Here is a 14,486-nt window from a genome sequence, read left to right as displayed (position 1 = left end):
AGAACGATATACTCGCATCAATCAGCTGCATATTTTTTTTCTCCCACAATCAGTTCCTCGCTTCAATCCATTAGGTTTCCTCCATGACCAGGTCTTGAAGTTTATATACACGCACCTACATACTCTACTGCCCATTTGACTCTGCCAAACCTGGCCACACGAAAACCAAACCTTGAGCTAGCACGGACATGGAGCAGAGTAGTCGTTGTGTCACCTAACCTGTATTCCCTTGCCTTCCCCCGGCACGCACAAACCTACCAGAAAAATTACAAGGCGACTTCCACTAGACCATTGGAACCTTCACCGGTTCACCCATGGGCATGGCCGGAATTGTTTAGCGCTCGAGTGAGTCCCTGCTGCGGCTGGGGCAGGCGGCTAGGGCTCCTCCGGTTCTTCAAACACGCGTGACAGCGACCTGTACCATCTCCCCCGGCTCGGCCCGGCCCCGGCCGTTTCTTTATCCTATATACTCTCCCCTCTCTGAGACTGATGATTTATATGCCGTGCCTTTGCGGGGCAGGAAAGCAGAGGGATCAACACGCTTCCGGCAGCGCCATACATACGCACACACACACGGGTCCTCCTCCCGCTGCTATTTTTCTAATCGCATGCACATCACGTTCTCGTACCATTGCGGATTGCAAGTAGAGGGTGGCGGCTGAGGATTAATCCAGGTTGCTTCTGGGTGCTCGCTCGCTCGGTGGCCTGACCGCTTCAGAATTGCCGCCCGTGAGTCCGTGACCTTTGATAAAAGCAGGAAGCTTTCTTCTTAGCATTATCCGCAGAGAAATAAAGAGAGAGCGAGAGCGGGAGACAGGTCAGTTGCTGGATCGATTGATAAGGGTAACTAAATGCCTTTTTGATGGTTTCGTGATCGTTCTCTGATCAGTTCTTCAAGGTTGCTGATTCTGCAAGGTGCAACTTGCTTTTTCTTGGTGGTCGATCCAGTTCCAGGTGCGTAGCCTAGTTCGGCGGCCATGGGTTCTTGCGTGTCGTCGACGAGGCACCGGCGGCGGTCGAGGAAGCTGTCGGTCGCGGCGAGGAAGTTCCGGCGGAAGGTGTCCTCGGCGATCGCCGACGCGCCCATCATCCGCGGCCGGCACGGGGTTGTCCACGTGGAGGCGCCGGACTCCAACGTCACCCTGCACCTCACCAAGCTGCAGTGGCAGCACAGCCAGATGGACGCCGGCAGCGGTAAATAGCAGCAGCATAGCATCTCCTCCTCCTGAATTCTGCAATTGGTAGGTACCAGTAGTAGCAGATTTGCTCACAGCTCTGGAATTTTTGTGCAGTGATTTGCGAAGAAGCATGGTACGATTCTGTCAGCATCCTGGAGTCACCAGACTCGGACGATGATCTCGACAACGATTTCGTTAGCGTCAGCGGAGGTAATGTACTAGTTCAGATATTTGTTGTTCATACATAGTCACAAACTAAAAACGTGAACTGCAGTTTCAGACTTTCCAGAACTAACGTTTTTCCTTCCAATCCAATCCAGATCCTCTCCCTGATGTCACCGGTGGCTCAAATGCACCGCAGTGCAAGGATGCAGCGTGCTTCTTGGACACCATGCAGCTCCTCAGGAGCATTGCAAATGCAGAAGCTTGTGATCAAAGTGAACAACCCGACAATAGTGATGACTCGAATGTTGCTGCCACTGCAACTAATAGTGGTAGCTGCAATGACGAGGAGTGCTGCAGTAGCACACTGAAGGAACTTCAGGCTGCAATGTCGCCGCGGCCGCCGTTCCCGGCGTCGATTCCGAGCAACAAGGTCCAGCCGATGCCGATCGTTGGTGTCAGCCCGCACCATCAGCAGCAGAAGAAGAAAACAGCCGTGGTCAGGCTCTCGTTCAGGAGAAGGTCATATGAGGGTGACGAGATGACCGAAATGAGTGAGTTTCTTAGCGTTGACATCTCAGCTACGCCATTGCAGTGCCATCTTCATGCGGCCGTTCAGTAGCTGAATTATTCGCTGACAAATTCTGCAATCACAGGTGGTTCTGCAAATTACTTGTACCGCCCAAGGGCAGGTTTCACGGTGCCGTGTTCGACGGGCGAGAAACTGTCAGAAGGTTGCTGGTCGGTTCTTGAGCCATCGACGTTCAGAGTCCGAGGGGAGAGCTTCTTCAAGTAAGAAGCAGTGGCAGTGTTGTAAACACAACTCTGACAGAATCATACATGATTATGCCTGACTGAATTGTGAAATTCATGCAGAGACAAGAGGAAATACCCAGCTCCAGACTGCTCCCCTTACACCCCCATTGGAGCGGACATGTTCGCCTACACAAGGAAGATTCATCACATTGCGCAGCATCTCTCGCTTCCGTCTCTGAAGACACATGAGACCTTTCCTATGCTCCTCATTGTCAACATTCAGGTAATTCAGTAGGTCATAAAGAATTCTTAATCACTGATTTCTAACTACTGACTGTTAATTGGCTATTAGTTCTGGCTTCTGAGCCTGACAAGTTTACTTGTTTGTGCAGTTGCCCACCTATCCTGCTACAGTGTTTGGTGATAACGACGGTGATGGGATAAGCCTAGTTCTGTATTTCAAGTTATCTGACAGTTTTGACAAGGAGATTTCTCCTCAATTACAGGACAGCATCAAGGTAGATTTCTCTTGTATATAGATGAAGCACCTCCTTAGGAAAAGTTTCTGACTGACTAGTTATGCAGAGGCTTATGAATGAGGAAATGGAAAAGGTGAAGGGATTCCCAGTAGACAGCATTGTGCCCTACACAGAGAGGCTGAAAATTCAGGCTGGTTTGGCAAACCCTGAAGACCTGCAGCTGAGCACGGCAGAGAGGAAGCTTGTACAGACCTACAATCAGAAGCCTGTGCTATCTCGTCCACAACATAAATTCTACAAGGTAACTGCATTTCCTCACTAGTTTATAGACAAACAGGTGCTGAAATAGTAAAATGTGTTTCCAGTTTGACTGAAACATAAAAAATATGTGTATTTTCATTGATAATGTAGGGTCCAAATTACTTTGAGATCGATCTCGATGTCCATCGGTTCAGCTTCATATCGCGGAAAGGGCTCGAGACCTTCCGGGAGCGGCTCAAGCATGGTGTCCTTGATCTTGGTCTGACTATTCAGGTACATTTCTTCTGCTCCTGGCTGAAAAGTGACCGCTTGATTTGTTTCAAAAAAGAAAAAGAAAAGTGACCCCTTGACTGAATGTCTGTAACTTAACCATGGTCTGATACTGGTTGCAGGCACAAAAGGCTGAGGAGTTGCCGGAGCATGTCTTGTGCTGCATGAGGCTGAACAAGATCGACTTTGCCGACAACGGGCAGATACCGATGCTGATAACTGCAGCTGATGAGTAAATCTGTCATATTACTGTAGGGCACTAACTTTCATTCAGGAAAAGCAAAAGAGAGTGTGGTTTGTAGATGTTCTTGAGATGCTGTTGTATAGATCGGCAGATAGTTGTAGGAACTAACTCAAGTTTGTGAGCTAAGGAACACCGCACACGGATTTGTGTAAATACTTGTTGATCATTGCCCCAAAAGAGGAGGGAAAAAAAGATATTGCAGCAATCTGCATTCTGAACTCTGAAGATGTATATACATGTCTGTGTTTTTTTTTTTGAAACGAAATACATGTTTGTGTTTTCAGTTCATGATTACTAATGGTTCAGTTACATTACATCACTACACGAGTTCTTTCCTTGTTCCTTCCATTCTTCAGCTAGAATTTTTCCCATGAGAAAAACAGAACAAATGTGAAAAAGAAAAGAAATAAATAAAAAGAAAACAAATGTACATACCATGCAGCACAAGCACATGTTTAGCCGAAATCAACATGTCAGCTCCTCTACAACAGTTGAAATCTAATCAAATATTCCGTAACAATTAGCCGGCAGAAACACCTGCCCAAAAGAATCAATGATCCAGCCTCTATTTTTCACACCCAGTAAAGTCACATTCCACAGAGGCCAATGGCCAATCATTTCCCGGCTAGCACTCTTCCTTCAGCTGCCGAACCCCCCAATTCTCCTGAAACGCCCCACTTCCACTAGCCGTGTTCGCAGATGAAGGGGCCGGATCAGCGGTAGAGCCGCCCGCGGCGACGGTGGCGGCGGCTTCGTTGCCCCGGCTAGGCGGGTCGTGGTTGTGGCGGCCGGTGTACGTCGTCAGGACGCACCTGGGGTCGGTGGACGCCCTCTCGATCTGCTTGCGCACCTTGCAGTTGTCCGCGATGCACTTGTAGTAGCTCCTGCACATCATTGAGCAGTGAGCATGCATTGAGCACCATCACAAATTCACAACTCACAATGGTTGGTGGCTTGGTGCACGTCACAAAATGTTCAGGATCAGATAGTCGAAGTGAAATTTTCACCTCGGCCGGGGGTTGCCCTTGACCACCTTCTGCCCGTACTTGCGCCACCGGTAGCCGTCGTCCAGGAGATCCACTTCGCTCGGCGTTTGGAGGATGATCTTGGGCTTCTTCACCACCCTCTGCCCGGCCACGCCGTCCGCGCCCCTGATGACCAAACAACAGGCAGCCTGCCACGGTTCACATTGTCTGCGCGGCGCCGCAGGTGACAAGACCACGGTTGTAATGTAGGACCAAGCAGAGCATAACTCACATGCAGGGAGCCCCGTCGACGTCATCCTCATGCATCAACGCGTTATCGTCGTCGCTGGGGCCGTCCACGTCCTCCTCGGCGGCGGGGATGGCATCGTTTCTGCCGCCGGCGAGGCCGCGCTCCTGTGGGCGCGGGTGGTTGTGGCGGCCCTTGTAGGTGACCTCCTTGATGAACCCGTCGAAGGAGCGCTCCACGACCTTCTTGACGGGGCACCCGTCGCGGGTGCACTTGTAGTAGCTCCGCGGCGACTCGGCGTCCTTGAGCTGCTTCTGCCCGTACTTGCGCCAGCTGTAACCGTCCTTCGCCGGCTGCTCGATGACCGGCGGCGGCGGCGGCGGCGCGTGCGCGTGCAAGCCGCCGCTGCCGCCGAAGAGCGCGGTCGCTCGTAGCTGCATGTCATAGTCGTATGCGTTCCTGGGGAAGAGGACGGTGAAGTTGGAGTGCGGCAGGGAGGAAGCAGCAGCCGCCGCTCGGGGAGGATGCCATTGCGGCGGTTGGTCCGCGAGAAAGTACGGCGGGTAGGGATCCATTCTGCCGCCCAGCGGCGATGGGGCGAACGAGGTTGTTTGCCGGGCGAACGAGGTGGGTTGCTGGTAGGACGGCGGCGGTGGCGCGTAGTTCGCCTGCATGGTGAGGAAACATGCCGCCTTGTTGTGAACTTTGAGGTATCATTGTCATCTGTCAATTGCACTGCAATATGCATGTTATAATTCATAATTGCGTGTTTACGTTGTGTCATCAGTCACTAGGAAGGATGATAAAATTCTCGCAAGTACCAGTTGGCATTTAGGAGTAGAACCTGAGATTAATTGGAGACTTTAATTTGTATTTGTAGATTAATAATCCAATGCTAGAACGTGCAAAGCTGATAGTTCATTGCCAAGTACTTGTACAACTGCAGCCTGCTGTATCGCTGGCCAGCTAATTCTTTAGAAAACTCCAACGAATGGTGGCAAATCAATCCCTAGCTAGTTGGTAGAATAGAACGGCAGACGATTGTACTCAGTGAAGCATGCAAGCATAGATTAAAGAGCATATGAATCAACTGCATCCGACAGAAGACATGGTTCTAATCATAGTTATTTGACCAAGATAGCAGTACAAATACCGTGATTGTCAATGAACACATATACCATGATAAAATGAACTCAGATTCAAAGAGGAATTGCAATGAACACACATCAAACTGAGAAGAAAGAACATAAATTAAAGACGCAGAGTTTACCATGGAGAATGATTGAGGCACCAGGTTAATGGCAGGCGCCGCGGTCACCTCCTCCACGCCCCACGTCGGCGGCGGTGGCTGGGAGCTGATTGCACCACCAGCTCCGAGAAGAGCCATGAGGGACGATCCCTGATCAAACTCACCGTCAAACGCTGGCCCAGGGCCGCCGCCACCGCCTCCACCGTCGAACACCCTTTCCTGTCCCTGACCAGCAGACGCGAACGGCCTCTGCCCCATGGCGTCGCCGTGCCCGCGCCGGTCGTCCATTCCTGCGACCTTTCTTGCTTCTCTGGACAAGCCAAGGAAGACTGGGCGGTGCCAATGACAGGGACGGCTGCCGACCAACGACGAGACCAGCGGCAAATAGAGAGGCAGGCCGAGAGCCCGAGAGAGATTGAGGGCTGCGCTGGGTTGCACCGTTGCACGGCTTAGTTGCTGTCAAGTGCAACGCCTGGCTGCCGAAGCGACCGCCTGTCTGAACTCTGAACTGTCTCTGAATTTTAAACAGGATTCGTCTTCGATTGCCTCTACCAATGAGACGCATTTCAAAAGTCTCTGAAGTCTGAACTATAGTCTATGCCACGGTTGAGATTATCTCAAAATTTGCCAAATGGATAGCCAGGATAGCTTTCAGTTTTAGCTGTCACAGAGACCCCATGCTGTCTACAACTAATTAAGCTGCATTGTTTACGAGCGAGGCTCATCTACGATTTGCGAGTTGTAGCGCTAATTGCGGCGGACCATTACGAGTGGCATCGTTGCACGCACGGTCTCAAACAACGTTGACCAAGGCTCCCCATTGGTTCCGAGCATAGACTTTTAGGAGTCATTTAGATTTAGGAGCTTGTCATCAAAATGTGTTTACTGAAACCTAAAGATTACCTGAAAATTTGAACTAAACCCTAAAATTTAGTGGAGCCAGTCCTCATCCAAGCTCTGGACAGCCGGAGATAATTAAGATTTCCCCCCTTCTCTGTCTTGCACACAGAATGCAACAGCGCCATCGCGGCCTTCAACTTCAACCTATGAATCACTCCAGCATTTGTTTTTAATATCATCCTAAATTCATAATCTCAAGGGAGATGCTATATTCTAGACGCCTGAAATTTCATTATTTTTCAGGCAACGGCTGTAACATTAGAAATCAACATCTGCAACGTTAGAGAATAACGTCTGCAACATGTTCACAGCAGGTCTAGTTTTCGGAGGAGAAAATCTCACCGTAACATCAGTGTTATGTTGCATGTAGCATTGTTTACAACATTGGAGAACAACACCTGCAACATCGATTAACAACTGTTGTAACATTAAATATGTTGTCTGAAACAATCAAAATTTTCAGGCACTTGAAACGTAGGAAGACTCTCATATCGGTTAGGCTAGCGCCCGGACGTTCGGCGGACAGCGCGCGTTCGGACGCGGACGCCTGGGTAGGCTGCTGCGCCCCGCCTGCAAATACGGAGATGAGCTTCGCTCCGCGTCCATCCCGCACCAGCGCGCCCCACCAGCGTCCATCCCACGCTAGCACCCTACGTCCAAACGTAGCACCGCCACCCGCATCGTACCATGCCCCGCCCCGTGTCCCATCTCGCTGCATCGCCGCTGAACTCCACGTCACGGACGAGCTTGAACTATTGTGGCGAGATGGAGAGAGGGGAAGGGAGGGGAGGGGAGGGGAGGGAGAGGAGAGGGCGAGGTGCGCTGCGCGATGTAGGAGCCGAAGCCCTGCGACAAGCTGCTGTTCGCTAGCCACCGGTGCTATTGCAACATGTGCACACACCTCCGATGTATGAAACATCAAGATGCAATAATTGCAACATATGTCTGGAGGCAGATGAAACACTTGAAACATGCTTCTGAAACACTTGAAAAACACATCTGAAACACACTTGAAAACCATTGCAACAATACGCAACATCCGAATAAACACACATGCAACATATGTGCGAAATGTATGCAACATCCAGATAAACACAATTGCAACATGCGTCAGAAAACACAGATGAAACATACCTTTGAAACATCGGAAACACTTGAAACATGCTATTGCAACATGCCCCTGAAAACAATTGCAACATCTTCGATCTACTTTTGCAACATCCATATGATTCAACTGCAACATACCTCTGAACCTTTTTAAACAATTGAAACATACAATTGCAACATAGTGTGGGGAGAGAGAGAGAGCTTAGCGTAGGGAGCGCCATGGCCGTCGGGTGGGAGGAGCTCGGTCGCCAGGGGTGAGAGAGGGGTGCCACCGTGATGGGGAGGATGCCGCGCACGCCAGCGTGGGGGAGGGTGCCGGGGTGGGGGAGGGTGACGCCGGGGTGGGGGGAGGACGCCGCGCCTCACCGAAGGTGGGGAAGGGCAACGCGTGCTTCGCCGTGGGTGGGGCATGGCGCCGCGCCAGTGGTGGAAGGGCACCGCGTGCCTCACCGGGGTGTGGGGGAGGGCGTTGCGCCGGGGGGGGGGGGATGAGAGAGCGAGCGAACAGAGTGGACGCGCGGAGCGGGAGTGGATGAGGACGAGCGAGGCGGAGTGAGAATTACCACAGCTGCAACGCCGAGTAGGTCTGAGTCGTTCCGTGGGTGGGTGGGAGATTACCGCTCTAATATCAACTGTCTGCGAGCGAGGAGACACCGACTGGTCGCGCAGATTCGGTCGTCAACCATGCTAGGCCGCGCATTTCTTATGCACTCGTGAGCCGAAAGCCGCACATTTCTTCTGTGCTTGTGGGCCGAAAACTGGATGCACTTTTTTTTGAGACTCGACCGAAAACTGGATGCTGGGCTGCTGTGGTAACTTTTGTTTAACATCATACGGGAAAGATACGATTTTTCTAAGATGGCAAGCGCTAGTTATACAGCCTGTTCGTTTCGACTGAAACGATCGTGGATTATAAGCCAGAAGTACTGCTGGCTGGTTTGATGTGAGAGAAAAATACTATTGCAGCTTATAATCCACGATCGTATAAGCCAAAACAAACAGGCTGATAATATATTGCTAAAACTTTGTAAGTTTTTTTGAGCACGTAAACGTCTCAAATGAAAAAAACTCAAAACTAGACAGTCATATATCTCATCAAGTATTATCATTTTTATATAAAATATCGTCTTCATCCAAGCCTGGCCAACAGTCCGCAATCCGCATGTCGTTGTGGGCTACAGTACTACCGCACTGACAAGAGTGGTGCCGCACGACAGCGTGATTGACGTATTGGCGCGGCCAAAGGATTATTAGAAATATATAAAAACAGAAAAATGGATTTAATTGTTTTTAATTTTTAAAATAAGATCTAAAAAGGAATTAACCAGACCTTCGTCCTCCTCGTCCCCCCGCGCAGCCCCCATGGCGGTCGGGCCTGGATCCGCCGCCGCCGGCCACCAAATCAGCCCGCCACCCTCAACCAACCTCAATCCCACCGTTACCCAGGCTCCTCCGCCGTCGAGCGAACTCGCGCCGGTAGATCACCCACTCCCCCGCATCAAATCCATTGTTGTGGTGTCGATTCAAATCCCGGTCATCCCATTCGTCGTCACCCCTGCCGCTACCGAGCGCAAGGTTAGGTTCGCGTTAACTCCACCCCGCCCTCCCAACCACCAGAGTCGCGTCCGCCATTACTCCCCACCCCCAACTTTCACCTCCAGGAAATCTGATAGACCTGCTGCAGGATTTGGCCCAGAGGAGCCTTCTATGGACGCCGAAAGCAGCAGCCCTGCCTTCACTTATGGCGCAGCTCCTTCCCAAGGCGGAGTCAAGACAACTTGGCAAGAGTCAGAGCTGGACGACGAAGGCTAGACCACGGTTCGCTACAAGCACTACAGGCGCCGCGGCGACCAAACTCATTCAAGGCGCTCACCAACTGGCAATCCGGCGCCCCGAATGGACATCCCTCAGATCCTCAGAGGTAAGTGCCTTCGCTGCCTCTCCTGAGGGCACATCGCCGCTGACTGCAGGGACCCGGTGCACTGCTTGAACTGCGGCTGCATCGGCCATAAAGCCAAGGATTGCAAGCCCTCGGCCCAGCTCCCACATCTGAACCGACTGCAAGCCCTTGGCAAAGCTCCAGCTTCTACGCCCAAGCGCTCGCCCCACCCCGACGACAATGCCGCCTTCCCTAAGCTGACTCCACTGACAATGTCGCTGCCCGAGGACCCGGAGCTCCGGCCGATGGAGACCGCGGCAATGGCGGCCACCAATTCTGCCATGGAGGAAGAGCTGCAGCGACTGTCTGCCTGTGCTGTTGTGGCCTGCCTGTGCAGGGAGCGGGACGACGTCGAGCCAGAGGCGGTCAAGCGGATGCTCTGCTCCAAGCTCGGAGTCCTGGACAACGACATCAAGGTGACGCGCCATCGACCAGAGGACTTCCTCATCGTCTTCGAACATCAGCACCACCGCAACGCGGCTCTAGAACTACAGCGGCCCCAAGTCGGCAACATCGCCTACTGCAGGGTTGCACACGATGTTCACTGCCCTGCCTGGTCACTTGCACGCAGATTCTTAAGCACACCAAAGGGTTCCACGTTCTGTTTTTATGGCTCAAAGAAACTGCAAGCTGCTAAATTGGAATGTAAGGGGACTTAATGACAATGCAAGGCGCGACGCCGTCAGTGAGCTAGTTAGAGATACCAGCGCTACCATAGTATGCCTGCAAGAGACCAAACTGCAACAGCTCGACACACACATAGTTACCAGGACGGCTGGACAATGCTTCGCGAATTCCTTTGCTGTACTACCAGCTATTCAGATGAGAGGGGCATCCTGCTGGCGGTCAATGAAAACTACTTCGAACTATCCAACGTCCTTCTGACCACGCATGCAATCACAACAACTATAACCATGAGGGCCATCAACACTCAATGGCAGATCATGGTTGTTTATGGGCCTCAAAGGGATGATGATAAGATCCTTTTCCCGTAGGAGCTCAAAACATCCCCGCGCCCAGTCATCAGTGGCAGCTTTTCCTTGGAGATTTTAATTTGATCTATCAGGCGAAAGATAAGAATAACACAAATCTCAACCGCCGCCTCATGGGCTCCTTCAAGGCGACAATTGATGATTTGGGGCTCAAAGAGATTAAGCTAAACGGCCGCCGTTTCACCTGGACCAATGAGCAAACCAACCCCACAATGACTAGGATTGACAGACTTCTTTGCACTCCATATTGGGAGCTGCTCTTCCCATCGTGCTTTCTCCACTCCCTCCCATCTCTCATGTCAGACCACACACCACTGCTACTCCACGGCGCACTTGATCATTTCAACAACAATTTCTTCCGGTTCGAAAATTTTTGGACCAAGATGGAAGGCTTCCACGAAGTGGTGCAAACTGAATGGGGGAAACCACTCAACACCATGCTACCCATCAAGTGTTTACACATCAAAATGGCTAGACTTGCAAAGGGCCTGAAGAAATGGCGGAAAGAGAAAATAGGAAACACAAGACTCTAGCTAGCCATCACCAAAGAGGTCCTCCTTCAGCTAGAAATGGCACAAGAACTCAGGCCACTCTCAGATCAGGAGAACGAACTTAGGAAACGCTTAAAAGCCCGCAGCACCGGCCTAGCTGTAATTGAGAAGTCACGGATGAGGCAGAGGTCCAGGCTTACCTATATCCGCAGTGGTGACGCCAACACAAAACTTTTTCACATGAAAGCCAATGCACGCCGGAGAAAAAATTACATTCACTGTCTACAAAAAGAGGGTGGGTTAGTCTTCTCCCAGGATGAAAAAGAAAAAGTGGTCGGGGATTATTTCAGTGAGCACTTGGGCACCTCTACAGCAAGGACCTTGTCCTTAAATTGGCAGGCGCTGGGCTATACTCCAAGAAACCTACAGCAGCTGGAGCTACCATTCACTCAGGACAAAGTACGGCGTACTGTCCTCGAGATGCCATCCGAGAAAGCATCGGGGCCTGATGGCTTCACGGGGGCCTTCTTCAAGGCATGCTGGGAGATAATCAAAGACGACTTATTGGCTGCGATCAACAATCTCTTCCAACTGCATTCCCAATGCTTTGAATTAATGAATTCAGCAAACATCGTCTTGCTTCCGAAAAAGAAAGACGCCTTGAGAATCACAGACTATAGGCCAATTAGCCTCATGCATAGCTTTGCAAATTTTTTTTGCAAAACTCCTGGCCAACAGACTCGCCCCCCACCTCAACTCCTTAGTCTCCAACTGCCAGAGTGCATTCATCAAGAAAAGAAGCATTCATGACAACTTCCTACAAGTACAGTCAATGGTGAGAAAAATACACAAGGAAAAGATGCCCACACTTTTCATGAAGCTCGATATCCACAAGGCTTTTGACACAGTGAACTGGAGCTACCTGCTGGAGGTCCTACACGCTCTTGGCTTCGGCCCACGATGGTGTGAATGGGTATCCATCCTTTTCCACACAGGCACGTCGAGGGTAATGCTCAATGGCCTGCTAGGACCGAGCTTCCACCACACCAGGGGGGGTCGCCAAGGCGACCCTTTATCACCAATGCTTTTCATCCTCGCCATGGATCCACTCCAACGTATTCTTGAATTCGCTACTCAGATGGGCACCCTCTCCCCGGTCCCCTCATCCACGGCCAGATGGAGAACCTCCCTATACGCAGATGACGTGGCTATTTTTATAAACCCTCAAAAGGAAGACATAGATGCGATCAAGGTGATTCTCCAGGCCTTTGGGAATATATCGGGCCTCCAAATAAATTTGGAAAAGAGCTCCATTCACCCGATCAGATGCGACGAGATAGATCTAGACCATGTTGTAACCTCCTTTGTAGGGATCAGGGGCTCTTTCCCTTGCCGTTACCTTGGCCTGTAGCTCCACACGCGTTCGTTATGGAAGGTACACGTCCAGTCGCTCATCGAGCGGATCGGCCAAAGATTGCCTGGATGGAAAGGAAAATGGCTGAACAGAGCCGGTCGCCTCGCCCTGGTTTCATCCGTTCTCTCAGCAATGCCAACTTATCATCTAACGGTATTCCCATTGGCGGCTTGGGCTCAAAAAAGCATCGACAAAATTAGAAGGTCCTTTCTCTGGAAAGGAGAGGAAAACGCCAATGGGGGGCACTGCCTTGTTAATTGGCCGACAGTAACTAGGCCAAAGGACCTCGGGGGGCTTAGAATACCTGACCTTAACACGTTCAGCAGGGCATTGCGCTTAAGATGGCTGTGGCAGGATTGGGTGGACACTTCTAAACCTTGGGCTGGAATGGAGCTTCCCTGCAACGATCTAGATCGGGCACTTTTCAATGCATCTACGACAGTCACAATTGGTGATGGGCAAAAAGCTCGCTTCTGGCATGACAGCTGGCTGGACGGTGAGGCTCCAAAGCATCTTGCGCCCAGTTTATTTGAATTAGTGAGATGTAAAAATAGGTCAATCCATCTTAAGCTCCGTAACAATGGCTGGGTCACCGCTCTGAGGGGACAGATCACTACAGCATCGCAGGTGGAGGAATTCATCTCGTTATGGATTAGGTTGCAAGATATCCACCTAACGCCGGGCACTCCAGATACCATTACCTGGAAATGGACAGCCAATGGAGCCTATTCCACCCGATCAGCCTACAGAATACAATTCTGCGGTTCCTACAGAGCATTTCGGAGTGATCTCATATGGAAAGCATTCACTGAAAACAAGTGCAAAGTATTCGTCTGGACCATGACGCGAGAGAAAATCCTCACTGCGGATAATCTACAAAAGAGAGGTTGGCCACACCAAGACCGATGCGCCCTATGCAACGGGCCGTTGGAAACGTGCCTCCACTTAGCCTTGCTTTGTCAGTTCACCAGAGCAGTATGGAATTTCATTCTACATTGGGAACACTTCGATGCGAGCATAATCCTCCTGGCCGAAGATCCAACCCATTTGATCTCGTGGTGGGAAGAGGTACAATCCAAGATAACCAAGGACGACAGAAAGCGCTTCAACGGCTTGGTAATCTACACCGTCTGGAACATTTGGAAAGAGAGAAATAGAAGAATATTCACAAACACCCATGAAACGGCAATGCAGGTGGCCTCAAGAACGAAAGAGGACATCCTTCAGAAGAAGATGGCTCATTCTTTGGGAGAGTAATCGTCCTAGACGACTGTATAATTTTGTCACCTCTTTACCCCCTTGTCCTGCTCGGAGATCTCTACAGCTCTTGTATATAAACTCTCTTTCCTATCTTAATGGAAAGGCAGAGCTCCTGTCATTGCATTTCAAAAAAAAAAGGAATTAAATAAAAATAAAAAATTTCCGTCCTTTTCTTCTCCCGTTCCCGACCCTGTGAGCTCTCTCTGTCTTGGCGGGACCGGGCGACCGCCGCCGCCATACACCAGTTGCCCAGATCTCCACCTGACCCTCCTCCTATCCTACGTGTCTTTCTTCGGGCAATTAGCCGGGGACAAGCGCCAGCAGGTACGCCCATCCCTTCTCATCCGGTCCTGTTATGCGAAACCGAAGACTCACAGCCTGTTCGTTTGGCTGTGGCTTGTCGTAAACGATCGTAAATTTTCAGTCGGAACAGTATTTTTCTCTCACACAAACCAGCCAGCAGTACTTCTTCACGAATCAGCAACGATACGAACCAGCCAACCGAACAGGCTGTCAAACACTAACTTAAGCTATTTGTATCCTGAGGATCTAACTACCCAGTGTATTTATGT

General features: G+C 50.8%; 2 protein-coding genes across 3 annotated transcripts; one reads left to right on the top strand and one right to left on the bottom strand.

The window, feature by feature from the left end:
- The first annotated feature begins 520 nt into the window (after positions 1-520).
- On the top strand, positions 521-3,583 carry LOC136517444 (uncharacterized). Of its 2 annotated transcripts, none has more exons than XM_066511009.1 (10): positions 521-817; positions 949-1,194; positions 1,293-1,388; positions 1,499-1,894; positions 1,997-2,132; positions 2,217-2,379; positions 2,489-2,614; positions 2,682-2,876; positions 2,987-3,109; positions 3,229-3,583. In XM_066511009.1, the coding sequence occupies exons 2-10, from the start codon at positions 978-980 to the stop codon at positions 3,340-3,342; spliced, it is 1,566 nt and encodes a 521-aa protein (XP_066367106.1). In that variant the 5' UTR covers positions 521-817; positions 949-977; the 3' UTR covers positions 3,343-3,583. The 2 variants fall into 2 exon arrangements, with proteins under 2 accessions (XP_066367106.1, XP_066367103.1); XM_066511006.1 differs by having other exon boundaries at positions 521-843.
- A 392-nt stretch (positions 3,584-3,975) lies between these two features.
- LOC136517451 (probable WRKY transcription factor 58) lies at positions 3,976-6,099 on the bottom strand. The gene is made up of 4 exons (XM_066511015.1): positions 5,833-6,099; positions 4,608-5,230; positions 4,358-4,501; positions 3,976-4,234 (listed from the first exon to the last, which is right to left on the bottom strand). Exons 1-4 carry the CDS (start codon positions 6,097-6,099, stop codon positions 3,976-3,978), a joined length of 1,293 nt encoding a protein of 430 aa, XP_066367112.1.
- Between the last annotated feature and the right edge of the window lie 8,387 nt (positions 6,100-14,486).

This window comes from Miscanthus floridulus, chromosome 2, assembly GCF_019320115.1.
Source record: "Miscanthus floridulus cultivar M001 chromosome 2, ASM1932011v1, whole genome shotgun sequence".
Taxonomy (NCBI): Eukaryota; Viridiplantae; Streptophyta; class Magnoliopsida; order Poales; family Poaceae; genus Miscanthus; species Miscanthus floridulus.
Note: the sequence above shows the minus strand (reverse complement) of the source record. Positions and strands in the feature narration are given on the sequence as shown.